At 39.5% G+C, this 18,127-nt stretch overlaps 1 protein-coding gene across 2 annotated transcripts in view; it reads left to right on the forward strand.

The window, feature by feature from the left end:
- The first annotated feature begins 3,069 nt into the window (after nucleotides 1–3,069).
- nlgn3b (neuroligin 3b) overlaps nucleotides 3,070–18,127 on the forward strand; it is an 18,465-nt gene continuing 3,407 nt past the window's right edge. Inside the window, exons 1-5 of one of the 2 annotated variants that reach the window (XM_016676999.1) lie at nucleotides 3,070–3,750; nucleotides 7,788–7,847; nucleotides 8,646–8,795; nucleotides 10,686–10,871; nucleotides 14,075–14,864. In XM_016676999.1, coding sequence (XP_016532485.1) covers nucleotides 3,270–3,750; nucleotides 7,788–7,847; nucleotides 8,646–8,795; nucleotides 10,686–10,871; nucleotides 14,075–14,864 — 1,667 coding nt within the window. In that variant the 5' untranslated portion in view covers nucleotides 3,070–3,269. The remainder of the gene's footprint in view (nucleotides 3,751–7,787; nucleotides 7,848–8,645; nucleotides 8,796–10,685; nucleotides 10,872–14,074; nucleotides 14,865–18,127) is intronic. The other variant, XM_016677001.1, reaches the window with a different exon arrangement.

Raw genomic sequence — 18,127 nt, forward strand, 5'->3', positions numbered from 1 at the left:
CTGGATCACTTTATGTGCCATACAGCTGCAGAAACTGACCATCTGTAGAAATGGCTCGGCGAAAGTTTTAGCAGGTTTTAAAGTAACTTTCTAAAACCTTGTTATTCCCCAATACTGGTAACCAGATCATAATCTTTCTTAAAGTCTTCAATAAGTTAAAGTTTTATTGCAACATTTTAATATGATGTGGATCTTTTAAACTCCCTAACTCTTCACAATCTTGGTTGTTTCTACTTGAGCATTATTCACACTTTAGATGTGGCCAAGTTTAAGCAGTTTTGATTTCTTTTAGTCATTTCTTGACTTTTATAAATCAATACATGGAAAATAAATAGCATGGTCTCTTGTCTTTCCCATTTTGAAGAGCAGTTAAGCGTCATAGTGCCCTATAAAGTTTATGTGAAGACCAACTAAAAAAGTTATGCTATATTTATTTTGTAAGAAATGTAGGAATTTGCTCTTGCATTTGCATCTAAACATTGGATTTTTTTTTTCACCCAATGAATAAATGCTCTCAGATTAAAAGTTGGATTTTACAGAAAAAGCAAAAACAAATGCACAATCAGTGACATCTATTCATGTGTTTGACTTAATAATGTTATAAGGTGTTATGTTTGAAACCGGAAAATGATTAGATTCATAGATAAATAGAATTTTTTTCTCTTTAGCAATCAGTTTGTTGTTGCTGAAACGGGGACAAATCGGAGAAAAGTAAAACAAAACCACATATATTTTTTAAAATCCACCACAAAGAGACCTTCAGCACAGACTGTTTCAGCTTTCTGGAAGATTTCATCGAATCTTTCAGCAAGCCTAAATTTACTCTGCTGTATGTGGAGGGTTCGGTGCCTGTGTGGTCCCATCAGACATGTTTATTCTGGGAATGTGCAACACTTCCATTATGCATCTCCATGTCAGCCTCTAACAGCTGCTTAGATCTACAGAAAGATACACGAAAGATACAAATAATCTATTTATCATGCAGAGGTTTTGAAAATTAAACAGTGAAAGCATCGGCAGGTCAGAAGCTTTTTTCTTTTTTTTTATTCCTGGAGAGTGTGCCTTTTATATCTGAAAGAATTTTATTTCATTTGCCGTTTGTCTTGTTCCTTTTACCAAAAAATCAAAAGGAGCTTTTAACGCCTTTTATCTTGAGAAATGCTTTTCAGATTTCGGTTCGACTGATAAGATAGATCAGCGGAGATTAGTATTCTGCAGTACATATAGACGTGTTTTGTTTTTTTTTTCTTCATTTAAGGGTAAAAGTGTGTGTATATAGCTTTGGATGCTGGGAAACATTAGGTTCTCTAACGCAAACAATTCTCAATTATCTCCCCTTTTCCCTCGTATTAAACAAAGACAGAATTGTGTGCATAATGTGATTAAATTAAAATGCATTGATTTGCAACTTGGCCAAACGATGTGTTTACATTTAGAAAGAACAAGCTGAAAGCTGGAGCTGAAAAATGTAAACTTTTAACAAAATACGTGCTCGTTCCAAATTGGATTCCCACAGCAAAGCTTTGAATCACTTTTGACGAGGATTCATCTGTCGCCGCGTGGCTTCGCCTCTTCCTGTAAAAACACTCGGTGCGCTTTTGAGAAAAGCCGATGTTAATTGCTGTAAGTTGGAAAGTAAATCACACTGCTTGATACGCGGATCCTGTTGCTGATAATACATAGTACCGTGGATTTTATTTTTATTTTTTTACAAAGGTTAGGCACACAAAGTTTGAATTAATAGTGGATTTTTTTTTTAAATCCACACTGGATCAAAGTTTTTCCAATGCATCCATGCCACACCAATGACTTAGATGTTAAGCGTAGTACCACGAAACTTCACAGTAGGTGCCACCTTCTCAGGTTTGAAAGTCTTACCTTCTCCAAACATACTTTTTTTCATTGTTTCCAAAGAAGCTCAATATCTGCCTCGTCTGGCCTCAAGAAGTCTCTCTATTAGGCACCAGAGGTGTAGTTATTTAGAGCAGAGACTTCTTTCTTCCGAGTCATAGCTATAAATTATATCAACACACACGCTACTTTAATAAAGCCAGCCAGCAACAACGCTGCAACCAGCGACTTTAACTTGAGCGTAGTATATCAGAGTACGATTTTACACCACTTAATCTGCAGTTTAAATTTGTGATGACTCAGCACCGGCTGCGGTTCAGCCTCTCCAAAGACAGCCGCTCTGCATCCGCTATGCGCCTCCTCCGGTTCACACAAACACGCTCTCCCCACCTCCGCGCCCTTGACATAAGTCTCCACCTTCGCTGTGTCATAAGCCATCCAGGTCAGCTGCCCTGATATGTTCTAAACACCCTCAATTATCCTCTCGAAATCCTTGCTTGGCTCAAACATGTCGGCGCCGTGGCACGAGACAAATCCTCCATCGTCGCGGAGTTCAAAGCTCAGAAGGAAAGTTCTTGCAAAAAGTACAACTGAAATGCAGAAGCAAAAGCTGAAAAATCTAAACGATCTCACTCGGACCAATGAGAGTCCGTCACTGCATGCTCGTGCTGTGAACTGTCCTTCTGACGTAAAGAGAAGGCTTCCCGAATAAAATCGTCCAATGTGATACATTGGTTTGGAAGCCAAACCAATGTATCACAATGATTATCGCTTGTAAAGTATGTAGCTTACTCGTCCCATGAGCAGCAGAGCACCTTGTTATAGCTGCAGGTTATTGTTTCTTGCGCCGTTGCATTGATGACATCCTGTCCTCCTCTTTAACTGAGAGGGAAACAGACCATAATTTAAAAACAGAATCCCAGAGGTCAATTTGTCACAGGATATTTTTTCTGCCTCAGTCAAAGAGCATCTCAGACATCGGTCTTCCCTTTTTATTATGCTCACATTTGCAATAAAACACATACAATATGAATTGTAAATTGTAGACTCTCTTCTCGCTTTAGATAATTTTTCCCGCATTAGCGTATTCATTTTTGCTGGAGATTCAAACTAAGTGCTCAGTTTTCTAAGCAAAAGTTTTCACTTCAATTTCTTCACTGCAAAGATTGCAAACGATTATTAAATGCTGTATGATCTAATTATATTACTGATCTCTTCTAATTTTCAGATCTATACGCACTGCCATGAAAACACGTAGCAGGGCAGATCCATTCCTGACCGAGGCGCATCCGCATTCGATAACTATTGGATTTCAAGACGAATCGAGTGATGCCTGTTTGACTGGGTCAGTGCAGCGGGTCTAATCAGACACTAGAGTGTGCATTTGTGTTGTGTAACAGCACTGTCCTGCCCAGACCATGTGGCTGGCTACACTCAAAGGCCATCTGGCGCCTGCACACCTGCTCCATCAGCAAGGGACTGCAACCGTCGCTCACTGTGCTCTTCTTTGGTGGATGTTATGCTCCTCCTGGTCTTTGACCAAAGCCACAAGCCAGAAATTCTACCCAACTGTGACCACCCAGTTTGGGAAACTGCGGGGCCTCCGGGTGCCCGTGCCCAGCGAGGTCCTCAGACCCGTCGATCAGTACCTCGGGGTCCCCTACGCCGCTCCGCCCGTCGGCGAGAAGCGCTTCATGCCCCCCGAGCAGCCCTCGCCGTGGTCCGGGGTCAAGAATGCGACCCACTTCATGCCCGTGTGCCCGCAGAACATCCACAACACGGCGCCGGAGATTATGATGCCCATATGGTTCACCTATAACCTGGACACAGTAGCCACGTACATTCAAGATCAGAGCGAGGACTGTTTGTACCTGAACATCTACGCGCCGACGGAGGATGGTGAGTGGGTGGGGTAAAAAAAAATACCCGAGAGCCGTGACGGCCCATGTCTGCCGCTCGCCGCCGCTGCTGCTGCTCGTTGTTCTGTGATCACATGACCTCTGCGACCACTGCTCATGCCACTGCTGCCACCGAAAGGCTGGTTTATCATTCTAAGCAATGCTGCCATTTTTCTACATGATGCCATCATCTCACAAGCAGAAATGTTTGGTTTGTGAGTTAACATGATGCTCTAAAACCGACACCTAACGTGTTGTTATAGAAAGTAAACAAAGCTGCTTTTATGGATTTGAAAATAATTTTTAAAAGATCACAGCCTCAGCATCAAAAGTGTTCAGAAGGAACAGGAGCTGACCGGTTGCCGGCAGGTTATAAAAAGTTATATTTTGAAAACTTCCTGCAGTTTAGAAACCTCTTAATGAGATGTCAGAGAAAGAGCCCGAGTGACAGCGGGGGTTTTTTTCGCCCTGTGCAAAACAGAGAGTAATGTAGCTTTCAAACCAAAAGCATCATAAAGCTGAGCTTGCTGTGGGAGTCAGTGGTGGACCCTGTTTTCCACACAGCAGAGTTTTATGTAGTAGAGCACAAAAGAGACAGGGTGCTCAATATAAAAAGAATAGATAATGGATGTGGGGGTTTTTTGTGCAAAACTGCAGTTTTATCAGCTATGATGGTGCATTTGTTTCGTGTTAAATTTAACAATAGGAGGACCAGTTTTAGTGAGGCAGAGGCTCATCTTGATGATCAAACCGAGAACATTTGTCCACGGGGACTTATTTTCCTAAAACTGCCATTTATCCTGGTTGTTTTTCTTTTGTGAGAAGTTCCCGCTGTGGAGGCAGGAACAGGACCATTATCTCCAGAGAGTTTAAGTGGTGACTCCTTACAATTCAGCAGTTTTTTATATATATATCCAGTTCAGCCACTGAGCATGGGTGAGCTGTTCCAGGCCTCATACTGCAACCAATGATTGTGTCACAACTTTAAAACTTTAATACAGTCACTACAAAATCCAACCTAACACTGCCCTTCCCTTACATTTTGCTGCACACTGCCTGTCAGCCAGCAGAATGAAGGCTACTGAAAAAAAGGGGGGATAAAAAGAAAAAATGTGGCTGTATGGAAAAGCAATTGTGAAAAACACAGACAGTCATTGTGCCAAAAAAAGCAACATGCATCAGTCTTATTAAAGGCCAGCAAGCTGTGAATGGCTGGCCTGCTTAGTCGTGCATTGCTGACTTGCTGCCAGAGCAGATAGCCTGACTAATCAACCAGCTTGTAGTTGTGCTTCTCAGGCGCAGTATGTTACTTTGATAAACAATCTTTTGTTACTTTCACATATTTGTTAAAACTTGTCATTATATGATGACAGTGTAACATGAAACAATCTGTGAAAAAAAAATCAAGCTCCTATGTCTCCTCCCTAGGGTCCTACAGCCATCTGCAAAAATATGCTGCTTCTGATCAAAAACAAACTATCAGAGCCAGGAGGAAGGTCTTAGTGCTGTCAATGATGCCCGTGTATGTGTTGGCGGAGAAACAACTCACCGTCACAGAAAAACTGGTTATCCACCATCATCAGTAGCCATGCTTACTAACCTGTGTATTCATGACAGACTCTGTTGTGGGAGGGTGTGAGCAGTGCATACACATGCATGATTGACAGTGCTAAGTCCCTCCTCCTGGCTTTGATTGGTTGTTTTTTAACCAATTTCTAGAAATGACTGTAGAACCACATGGAGAAGACAAGAACCTTTATTTATTTTCCGTCTCATGTTACACTGTCATGGTAAAGTGATGGTTTCAACAAATATGTAAAAAAAAATAAAATAAAATCTTTATAAAAGTTACATACTGCAACTTTAAAACTCCACAAAATATGTAGCAGGTGTTAATTTTATATTTTCTTTTATCTAAGACTAAATACCAAAATAACAACAACAACAAAAAAAATACACGTTGTCAGTCAGATAATCATTTTCCCCAGTTTACAACCAACAACAGCAACTTGTTCTAAACATATTATAATAGATATTACAGAACAATAGCAAGGCTGGCATTTCATCAGAATCTCATTCCAGCCCTTGCCTTGTAAGGGCTGCTTAGAAATAACTTTCCTTTATTCAAATCCATTTCTTTTTGCCAAAATCGTCTTCTTATTAATGAGTCACTGCTTTGTTCAGACAGTGTGTCTGCTGGGGGCCAATTAAAGAAGCGCAGGAGTCAACTGACTATTGCATGCTGAATCCTTTCCTATTTCTGAGCTGTGAAATGAACCGGCGAGGGAACACTTTGTGTGTCTGCTGTGAATCTGTAGATTAACAGAACATTGCAATACGGCTGCAACGCTGTGTGATTCGGAAATCCTTCGCTGACTAACAGTTTTCTCCTAATTCCCGTTACTTCAAGGTGCTAATTAAGCACAATTTCTGAGAGGCTTTCACCTCCCCTCGCAGGCTCTCGGTGCAAAACATTCAACATTCAGAGCTGAACTGGGTTCTGTTTGTGTTATTTGCCACACCGCTCTTTGAGACTTTTTTTTTTTTTTTTTTTTTTTTGCCTGTGGTAGCATAGCAACAGCCGATAAACAGCCTGCTTGAAAGGTAGCTGTCCAAAATGGTGCAGGCTATGCATTTCATAAATCCCCTCGCCTGAGATCCCTACGGGCCTGGCCACCTGGCACAAAAGCAGGTCAATTAAATTTCTCCTTTTCAAATGCATTAGAAAAGCAACATGACCCTTTTGGTCCTCTGGTTTTTTTGTTCATTTGAAATGCACCTCATGCATTTTGTGATTCAATATTTATTCGCTTTTGCTGAGGTGTTTTCTCTAGGACTAGTCTCCAGCACTTCCAAACGAGGTATTTTCCCGATTTCTGTTCTTTTTAAAATGCGTTTTCTGTCTTAATTATTCATTATGCTGAACAATAATACACTTTGTTTTTTTTATAATGTATTCTGCAGTGATTTACTTGAGCAATCGACATGGCAGTTGCAGGAATAATGAAGGATTCACCTTCAGTCACTCCTGTCTAAAGAATCATTTCTGTGTGTAATCCCATCACCTGCAGCAAAGATGTGAAGATGCTTCTCACAGATTTCTAACATTTTTGAATATTTTTGTCACACTTAGATGTTTCAGATCATCAGCCAATTTCAATATTAGACATGAAAGATCAGCTTTTAGGTCTTTATTTAATTGATTCATTTTTAAAATGCTGTCCAAACCAGCCTGTCTAAATGAGTTATAATTTTTTTTCTTTTATAGAAAGCTGAATTCAGTTTCACCAGACCCAATTACTGCCAGACCTGTAGAATCAGGGAATCACTTAAACAGAACTTCCTTGAATTAGGCTGAAACATCTCAAAACAGACGAATGTGGCGTCAAGGCTAAAGTAAAGCTTGTCTGTCTGTTGCCTGATTAATAGACATTTGTGTAATTAATAATATAATTACTCATTTGGGGGAATTAAAAATGATCTCATTAACATGCAAATTATGCTCTGGATGGAAAATCGTCTTGGAATTCATATTTAAAACGCAGAAGAATTACCAAATCACATCGACTTGACATGTATAGCCTGTAGGGGATTTATTTACAAATGCAGCTGTGCTTGACAGTGTTATGAAAACGATTTCCTGACATTTAGAGTGAAATTATGTTGAAAAGTCATTAAATAGGGAATCAAAGTTTGTAAAAGCTTGGAGAAAATAATGCAAAAATGACCAAATTAACATCTTGATGTTGAGTTTTAAATTGTTTGAATCTATGACTATCAAACGTGATGGAGATCTATTTTTGTACATAAAAAACAAACTTTTCCTTGTTTAAAGCACCAGTTTGTCCATTTTTTTAAACTGCCTTACTTAAAACTGTCTGATGGTTTTCTTTTGCCAGAAAGAGATTCTGGCTCTTTCCTCTTCATGCTGCCTCTTTGATTGGAGCGGTAAATTAAATAAGAGGCGCAGTCAAATCTACCTTGCTTTTTTTGAATTTTGTACTTCTTTTTTTTTTTTTCCTCCTTTCTGAATCCCAGGAAGCCAACACAAGAAAAGGGGGGCGGCTTTCTCACACGCTGAGATTCATGTATCTGAAGGTATTTTTCTACCAGCTCAAAAGTTTTGATGCATGGATTCTTCTTGTTCAAATCTCTTTTTTTTTTCCTTTTCCAAACAACTGTGTTCTCTTTTTTTTCCTTCTCTCTCTTTGAGTGAAATAAAAATAAGGCCATCTGATTTATGACGGCATAGGTTTTCTATTAGTGCATCTCCTGTCCTGAATTGAGAATTGTTGCAGTCTTTTCAGTAAGTGCACCGTCTCTATTGTTCCACGCATTGATCCGCAGACTGAAATATCTGCTTATCTCCCTTAAAGGTCCGTCTAAAGAAACTCATTTGTCAATATAGTGAACTGAATTTTCTCCTTTTCTGGTTCATACAACCAGAGAACGTTTAATGTTACCTTGTGCTTATAAGTTCAAATATGGATAAAAAAAAAAATCATGTGTAATTCTTTGATCAAAGCCTTCTTCTCTCTTTACGTCTAATAGAGAGAACTTTAGATTTAGTGCATATGGCAAGTCTGCTTGGGCCGACACATCCATGCCTCATAAAAAAATGTTGATTAGTTTCATAACTCTTGTCAGAGTGTATTTACCATGCATTTTTTGATTGTCATTACAGCTTTTATGCCACAGGCCTACCACTCTGGCTTGCTTCCAAGCACATTTTCCTAGCAGACCTCTCTCATACCTCATACTGGGCAGTTGTGATATAAAGTTTCAGCAACAGTTCTCGATTAATTCTCCACTTCAGCGCTGTTGTCCCTGCACTTGTTTGCTGAGCATGTGTGTGTGTGTGGGTTGTGCGTGTGCGTGTGTGTGTCAACTTTGCAGATATAAGGGACTCTGAAGCCCGACCTGTTATGGTTTACATCCACGGAGGCTCCTATATGGAGGGCACTGGGAACATGATGGATGGCAGCATTCTGGCCAGTTATGGGAACGTCGTTGTCGTCACTCTCAACTACAGGATTGGAATATTAGGTAACTATACCGTGGGTGTGTGTGTGTGTGTGGGTGTGTGTGTGTGTGGGTGTGTGCGTGTGTGTGTGTGGTAACTTCAAAAACGCAGTTTAACCCTCTTTAGTCTTATTAACGCCTCAGTTTCCAAGCAGGGCCGATCCGAAGCACAGTTTAACCCCGTCCTAAACGGAGCGCCGGTGTTTTGTTTATCTGTGCTACCCGTAAATCCGTCCTACCAAATCTGACGAGGTAGCACTGACAGAACACCGGCGATCCAGCCTAATTTGCTGTACCGTAACTCCGCCACACGTTGCGCTATCTGAAGAATTCCAACGGTTTGTGAAAGAGGAGACGTTGCGCTTTCCAGCCAATATTGAGTTATTACGGTAATTTCTTTCCCGCCGTTGCAGGGAGTGAAATTAATCTGTGGGGCGCTCTTTTAATACGGTAAATTGCGAAAATAACTCGCTAGATATTGAAAGTTCCAGTTGTTATGGATAAACGGGCAAATATATATTTACTCACAGGACATTTAAAGAACTGTGTACAATTAAAATAAGCAAAAATATCCTGGCAGAAATTTTAACACAAACTCAGAAAAGTCAGGAGAGATTGGCTACGTTTAATTAGCTGTGCTTGCGCATATGTATGTAAACGCATTAGTAAAGAAAATAAAAGAAAGAATCTTACAAGGTTACAAATTTTCTAACAATTTCTGTCAGTGTAAAGAGTTTAAAGTTTCTTTCACCAGATGCCAAAGAATTAGCTGGAATGAGTATAGATTTCCCTGCAGGTATATTTAGTATAGGGAAACACTGGCCATAAACACCAACAATAAACTGGTTGAAAGGAAGCTATTGCACTTTCTTCTCCACCTGAAAGAAAAGCTAATTTTGTCTGTCTAGACATATTTCCTGCTGTGAAAACCCTTAAACATCATGGTAGGAAACCTGAAAGGAAGCAGCATCCATTAGACGTAATTAATGCTGTTTTCAAAATTCAGTTTTCAAGCTTAGAGCAACAGTCTCTCAGGCAGTCTACCTGAACTTGACCTACTAACAAGCTAATATTACGACACCTGTGTTTCTTTATAAACAGCAGATTGGCAAAAAAAAAAAAAATCTATAATATCCTACATGTCAAAATCACAACTCCTAATATCTGAAATAATGAATGTTATGGTATTTTATCAGCAGTACAGCTTTACCTCTCCACAGGAACCACAGAATTACCTGCCAAAGTGGTCTTTATTTTCCACTTTTCACTATAAAATAACACGCAAATGCATGGGAAAATCTAACTAAGGTAGAAATGCTTTCTGTCATTTTATTTGTGGAATAACAACGTAAATCCTCATAAATGCTTTTTGCACAAAGTCCTTGTTACCCCCAATTATTTCTGTTCACCGTATATTTATCTAATCGGGACAAAATTATCAACCTGTATCGTTCTTGGGAGTGAAAATGCTTTAAATAATAAATGCTGCAGCATTCACAAGGTCAGTGCTGCTGTCGCTGTTGCTTAGTCTGCTTCCTATCTGGGAGTTTTGGATGCAACTAGACAGGGAGAACAAGCAGAGGGATCAAGAGCACCTCTGAATTTGATGTTATTTTATCAACTTAATTCATGCACATTACATGGGATAAAGTGACTATTCTGAGAGGAGATTTCAGGTTTGATGAGTAGCTCATTCACAAAGAGGGGTGCGGTGCTGAGGGACTACCATGAGGAGCTGACTAAAGCAGAGAAACAACGAGGGAGAGCGTAAAAGCATATTTACCCCTGAGGGGAACCTGTCTCTCTTCACTGGGATTCCCTGCAGGGCAACAGACTTGGATCAAAGATGTGACTACCCTGTAGTACATAGCCTTAATCTTGGCTTTGCCTTTGTTGCCTCCTCGTATACATCAGGATTCCTCAGTACCGGTGACCAGGCGGCGAAGGGAAACTACGGCCTCCTGGATCAGATTCAGGCTCTGCGCTGGATCAGTAAAAACATCGGTTACTTCGGAGGAGATCCAGGCCGCATAACCGTCTTTGGGTCTGGGATCGGAGCTTCGTGTGTCAGTCTGCTGACGCTGTCCCACCACTCAGAGGGTAAGAATGTGCAATTCACCACGTAAGCTTCATCAGTCAATATCTGGGTCATTCATTTCAATATGCTCCGACTGTGCTTTCCCATGTTTTTTGTTTTTTGTTTTTGTATTTTTAAAAATAATAATCATATTCAAACCAAGTACTTTTATTTTGTAACTTTCTTCATGTTTTATGCATAGCTCTACATGCTCCGGCGGGGAGATGAAGTGTTATGATGACAGGGGTGGGGTAAATGGGTATTTGTTAAGTAAGTGATTGCTTTTGTCCCTCTCCACACAAACTAATCAGTCTGAAAGCTCTCCCTTCCCCTAAAATGTGAATCTCTTAAAGAAGCCTGTTGTTTTTATAAAGTTCTCAGCATGCCGTTGGGTCCATCTGAGTTTTTTTTTTTTTTTTTTACCAATATAGCTGATTTGCTTTTCAGATGCGCTGCAATGGAGTTGTTTACAATTGTGTGCATGTCAGCAAAGTTGAATAGTTACCAAAAACAGCAGTGACTTTTCACAAATCGGTTTAACTTTATTGCAAAACTTTAAAATAAGGAGTATGTTTTCACCTAACAGATAGCACTGAAATAAAAAATAAAAAGTCTTTAACTATTTAAATGGCTTGTAAAGGTATTCATATGATATTTTGTCACTTTGTAGCCACAAAGTGTAACTTGTTGGGATTTTACGTAATAAACCAACACAAAGAAGTATATTGCATGGAAATTAAAATTATAAATTGTTTTAAAAATGCAGAAATAAAAATCTGAAAAGTGTGGTGTGGATTTTTTTTCTGTCCCCATAAAATAATAAAATAATAAAAAAATAAAAAAAACATTAGCTTAATTTAGAGCAGCAAATCTTCTGGGCTACATCCAGCTTTGCTCATTTGGAGACAATTATTTTTTTACCTTTCTGATCACAAATTAGCTCAAGACTAGTCAGACTGGATGGCTCTGGACATCATGTTTTTAAACCTGGACACAGATTCTCAATTGGATTTAGTATTTTACTTTGACTGGGCCATTAAAACAGCTGAACATGCTTTAATCTAACCCAGATATTTGTAGCTCAGGTTACAAGATATATTAAGACAGTTTTTCTGGACACTGCAAAACTGCCATGTTGTCTCGAAAATGGTCCGTTTTGGTCATTTAATGATATTACCCAACGAGACAGCAGATACAACCCACCGCACTCGGTGACTGAAACTCCTTGAAAAGCCGGTAGCTGCGTTTGACAGACTCCCTCTCAAAGCCTCCCTGCGAGTCTCAGATGTCTGTATTTCAGCATCTGAGACTTGAACCCTCTTATTGTTGCTTTACTAATCTTCCAGCTCACTCAATGATGCTGCACAAAATCAGAAGAAGGGCAGAGATTGTGTTTTCATCAGTGCCAGAGAGGTTGCAGCAGCTGTCCTTTGTAGGAATTTGTATTGGATGTGCTCTCTCTCTCTCGCTACAGCCAATGCACAAAGACCTCCAGCTGTCTTTGAAGTAGACCCACTCACTGCTGCCCTGAAATTGAGAAAAATTTATAAAAAAAAAAACCTGCAAGAACACTACTGCTGCAAGATTCTTCTGTTGAATGTACAGGAGATTCAAGCACCTAGGTAGAGTCGTGTCGCTTTCTATGCAAACTCCCCAGAGACGGAGGTGATGCACCACATGTAAACAATTCAAAAGAGCAGCTTGTTTCCTGTATCAACATTGAAGGATCAGGGTTACTGCATATTCAGCTCTCTGCACACACCCGCCCCCTGTACAGTTGGCGTCAGCAGTCTGTGTAAGCCCCGCAGCTTGTTAGAGACACCATATTAACGATTCTACAATTACAGTATGTTTGCAAAGAACTGGTGGAGTAAAAACGCAACGCCTACTCGCTGACACAGTGTTGCAAATTGACCATTAGTTTGACATGCCCAGACGTGATCTGCATAGAGAGGCACACGCATGAAAGACATGAAAGGAAGAGCAGACTAAATGTTGGACGTTTTTATCATTACATTTAAAAAAATAAAGAGAGATAAGTTCTGCACACTTCTATACTTACCAACCTTCCATTTGCTCTGCTTTCATCACTCTTTGCTCCTCTATGCCTTTCTGACCAGTTATCAAAGCACATCACAAATTTCCTTATTTGCTTTCATCTGTCAATCCCCCAATCTCCTTGCTGTATATAAATTTGGGGTTTGTTTTGGCCAGATTCTTTTTTTTCCGGGGTGAATTTTATCTTTTTTTTTTTTCTTCAATTCCATTTGTTCAATATGCCTGTTCAATTAAATACAATATCCGGTTTACCTTTCTGCTCTTTTTTGTGTGGTGAACTCCCCTTCAAAACACATTTTTAAATGCACCACAATTGCATTTTGATTTCCCCACATTTTTAAAAAATTTCCACTGTTGAAATCCCTTTAACATTTCTTGTTTTTAACAAGGTCAAAGTATTTTTTCACATATTACCAATCTACTAATTTGCATACACTGACTAGATGGGAAGAATAAGAAGTGCAATAATAAAAGAAAAAAACAAAAAAAAAACAAAGGACTCTAAGTATTAAAATGAGGATTTTACATTTAAAAAATTCACAAATATTTTGTTTGCATGGTGAGGACATTAGTTCAAGGTTTCCCCCAGTAAACTTGCTAAGCCCGGTGGTTGGAGGCTAAGGCAGTCCATTCATCCAGCGGCCATTGTGTTTTTGAGTTAAAAATGTTTAAAGTTGACAGGAAGTTTTAAAATATCACTTGATAATTATGTGTTATTGAAAGACTGGAAGATCAATATCTGAACACCAACTATAAAATCTTTAAAAAAAAAAAAGCAAACATTTTAAAAAGACTTAAATAAATAAGCAATGATTAGCCTGGTGGGGGCACAAGTAAAGCCTGGTGGCCCGCCAGGCTTATAATGTACTGGGGGAAACCCTGTAGTTAATACTCATTCATGAAAAAAGATGGAGAAGCTTACAACTATACACATAAATTAAATTGAACAGAATCAGTATGATGTCAGTCACCATATGTGCAAACCGTATTTATGGAATGTAATACCAAAAACAATCATAACTCCGAATGTACATCAGTGTGACATGAATCAGGATTTTACTGAGGACTCTTCTGAATGAATCAGAAAACATTTATTAGGTTAAACACAAGCTGTTATCCTGTGTTTTCTTTTTTTGTTTCTTTGTAATTTTGAATTTTCTCTTTCCAGGTCTGTTCCACAGAGCCATCATCCAAAGCGGTTCAGCGCTCTCCAGCTGGGCTGTCAACTACCACCCAGTCAAGTACACTCGCATGCTTGCAGAGAGGGTTGGCTGCAACGTGTTGGACACCGTGGACATGGTGTCCTGCCTGCAGAAGAAGAGCGCCAAGGAGCTGGTGGAGCAGGACATCCAGGCCGACCGCTACCGCGTGGCTTTCGGCCCCGTCATTGACGGTGACGTGATCCCGGACGACCCAGAGATCCTGATGGAGCAGGGCGAGTTCCTTAACTACGACATCATGCTGGGCGTGAACCAGGGCGAAGGGCTGCGCTTCGTGGAGAACGTGATGGACCTGGAGGACGGGGTCTCCGGCAGCGACTTTGACTTTGCCGTGTCAGATTTTGTGGACAGCTTGTACGGCTACCCGGAGGGTAAGGACACCCTGAGGGAGACTATTAAATTCATGTACACGGACTGGGCCGACAAGGACAATCCGGAAACCAGGAGGAAGACGCTGGTCGCCCTCTTCACTGACCACCAGTGGGTGGAGCCGTCAGTGGTGACAGCCGACCTCCACGCCCGCTACGGCTCGCCCACGTACTTCTACGCCTTCTACCACCACTGCCAGAGCCTCATGAAGCCCGTGTGGTCCGACTCGGCGCATGGAGACGAGGTGCCGTATGTGTTTGGCATCCCAATGGTGGGCCCCACGGATCTGTTCCCCTGCAACTTCTCCAGGAATGACATCATGCTCAGCGCCGTGGTCATGACGTACTGGACCAACTTCGCAAAGAGCGGGTGAGTTACATCAGCACCTGTGATTTGCTTATTTGTTGTAGTTGACCTTCTGATTCCCATCCAATATCTAATTTAACCTTCCCGGTGTGACTGAGAAGTGGCGTCAGCGCTGGTTTCTCTCTGAAGTGGAGTCCACTAATTAAGTTCAGCCTGAATTCCCACTTACGCCTCTCTCACTCTTATCTCGTTTTTTTTTTCTTTGTTATTAAGCTGAAATTCTCTCGTGGAAAAAAAAAAGCTTCACTTTTTATTACATTTCTTAAAGCCTAAAAACCGAAATGAGGGTCTGCTTCCTGTGTTGTAACTAATTTTAATTAGGATACATGTCAACAAGCTCTTTAATTTTATTCGGTTTTCCTTTTTTTTATGTCACTATTCATGTTGTACACAACCAAGTGCGAGATTTTTTTGTATTTAGACGTCAAGCAGATGCAGGATTTTACTTATCTAATTTATTTTCCAATTCAATGCAGTTTTAAGGTCAGTGCATTGATGGATGGATGGATGGATGGATGGATGGATGGATGGATCTTCCTGGTTCCATTTATGCACTAAGTTTGCATTAAATGTAACACAAACTTAAGCTTTATTAAGTATTTAATAAAATGTAATGATTTAACCATAAAATGTATAAATTTCTAACTTTACAGAAGATTTTCTCTTTCATATTGTTTTCATGATGCTGATGTAGAATCATAATTCACTGATATCAGTTTAATACCCAAGTGCAGAAGCAAAGGATCTCATAATGTTTCCCTTTGGGATCTTTAATTTGTTATGAAGATCAATTATTTCTTTTGATATGACTAAAAAGCAACAAACATTTATCTGTCTGTCTCAATGTTTTTGTAGATTCCTTCCCATTTCATCTTGGGGAGATTTGAAATCGCATCAAAAATTAAATTTCAAAAAGTTGTCCATGGAGTGCAAAATGATGCTTATTATTCGAGACAAGCTTCAATTTGATGCTGACTGTTTAAAAGGAAAAATCTTGTTTCTCAACAGTGCGAAGCTCTGCAGGCCTTTTTCTAAAGCAAAGCCTTGCTGGGTCTTTTTTTTTTTCTTCTTTCTTCTTTTTTTTCCACTGAGCCAAGAGACACTTAAGTGAGTTTCACTTTAGTGGAGGACTCCTCTGCTGCTTTGCTGGAAGCACTCTACAGCTGTAATAAATCTTTGTGTAGGTTGACCCCGGCAGAAGGCAAAAGCACGGCGCGGGTCACCGTGGGCTGCTAATGCTGCTGTGTAGGAAAAAGTAAAAGCTGTTTCTTTGAGGAGAGATGGGAGTATCACACTGTGTGCACCAATTTGGCTCTTTCATTTGTAGAAATCTGTCTTCCCTTTTGGTAGAATTTCAGAAAGGCCTTCCTTAAATTAACATGGCACCACAGCAGTGCCTTACAAATGTATCAACGCTCCATGGATGGAGTTTTGCCTTCAGAGATCATATTGTTTGTGAATGGCGTCCCCTAGATATATGTTGGAGGGTATTTGTGAACATTGAGCAGTTCGTGGAGCACTCTTCGATTCGTCATTTTCAAACAAACTATGGCGCAAAACAAAATCAACAAAACATGGCCTTCTAGGAATGGTGGAAAACGAAGTGGTGGCAGCATCATGCTGTGGAGATCCCTTACTCCTGTTCAGCAGGACAGCAACCATAAACACGCTGTCAAAGCTGCAGTTTAGGGATTTAGATCCTAAATTAAATCCATTTGTGAATCTGTAAAAAGGTAAGAAAATTTCCTTTACCCACACACTCTATTTACTCTGACTGAGATTTTATTTTTTTTTTTTTGCAAAGAAGAATGGAGGAAAAAACATTTCCCTAAAGACTCGAAGCTGTAATTACTACAAAATCTAATTCTACAAAGTGTTGACTGAGAGGTTGAATAAAATGCACACCCACCCTTTTCAAATGGTATCGCTAAAATTATGTCTACTTCTTCTTATTCTTCACAATTATGCTCTACTTTGTGATCTATCAAATACATTCTCAATCAAAACATTGAGAATTGTTGTTGTAGCATGACATTATGTAAGAACACTCAAAATGTATGAATACATTTTGCAAAGTCGTGTAAAAATTATTATGTTTTTCCTAATGCAGCTAAAATCACTATCAAGGATCATATTTCAGGAATAGTTCATAATGTGGGAATTAAAATCATTATTTTCTCTTTTAGATGTTTTAATATGCTATAAAAGGATGACATCAGAATTCCTTCTGTATTTTATTACTTTATTCTGACTGATCATGTCATCTATGCTGTGCATAATGTGCTTGCTGTTCTTTGCAGAACTGCTAAGATGCTGAACTGTATTTTGCCACGTTGTATTTATAGATGTGTAATGACAATAATCTTTAAAAACTGAAATGTAATCTTTGTCAATGTCAGCTTTCTTTATATAGCACATTTAAAAACATTTAAAGTGATTCTGCAATCATAAAAGAGCAACTAGAATAAGCCGTAATAAAAGTTTATGAGACACAGAATTAGGATTTCAAATAACTAGTTAGCATCTCATGCATACATAATCTAATCTAATTAGTGACAATTACATTTTTATTGAGTTTATTGCAGGATCTGTAATTAATTAAAGCAGCAGTATTGTCCAAAATCATCTTTTTTAGCTTTACATCATGTTATAATGTTATTCCCTAATCAACAACACACCTATAGTGCTGCTTTGCTTCTTTTATGCATGTTTGAGAATCCTTTAATCTCCATGGCAACCATTCAGCTGTGCAAAACACCTATGTGGACCGAGAGCCACCTCTGAGGTGCAGCTCCTCTTCGAAGCTTCCAGACTTTCGCTTCACAGAAATCCCATATGTAAATGGAGAATATATGAGATTTCTGGGATTTTTATAACAACTGATGGTAAGATAGCTACTGGATTGTGCTATAAAACAGCCCCATGTGCCTGAAAAAGATATAACGCTGACCTAAAAGCAAAATTAATAGCATTTTCATCAAAAAACATGTATCCACAAAATAAATATTTTCAATTCAAAAACTGATGAATATGAGCTCAACAACAAAGATTTAATTGTTTTAATCTGCACTTGCAATCATCATATTGATGCAAAGTGTTATTAGGTCTATTCAGCTTCCAAGTGTCTCCAGAACCTCTAATACAGGGGTGTCAAACTCAATTTCACCGAGGGCCCCTTCAGCATATTGGCCACCCCCAACGAGCCACATTGACGGTACAAATCAGGAGTGCATCCCTGCTAAAACACACCCCAGACAAAAGGTTGA

The sequence above is a fragment of the Poecilia formosa genome, unplaced genomic scaffold (genome assembly GCF_000485575.1).
Source record: "Poecilia formosa unplaced genomic scaffold, Poecilia_formosa-5.1.2 Scaffold145, whole genome shotgun sequence".
In the NCBI taxonomy this organism is placed as follows: Eukaryota; Metazoa; Chordata; class Actinopteri; order Cyprinodontiformes; family Poeciliidae; genus Poecilia; species Poecilia formosa.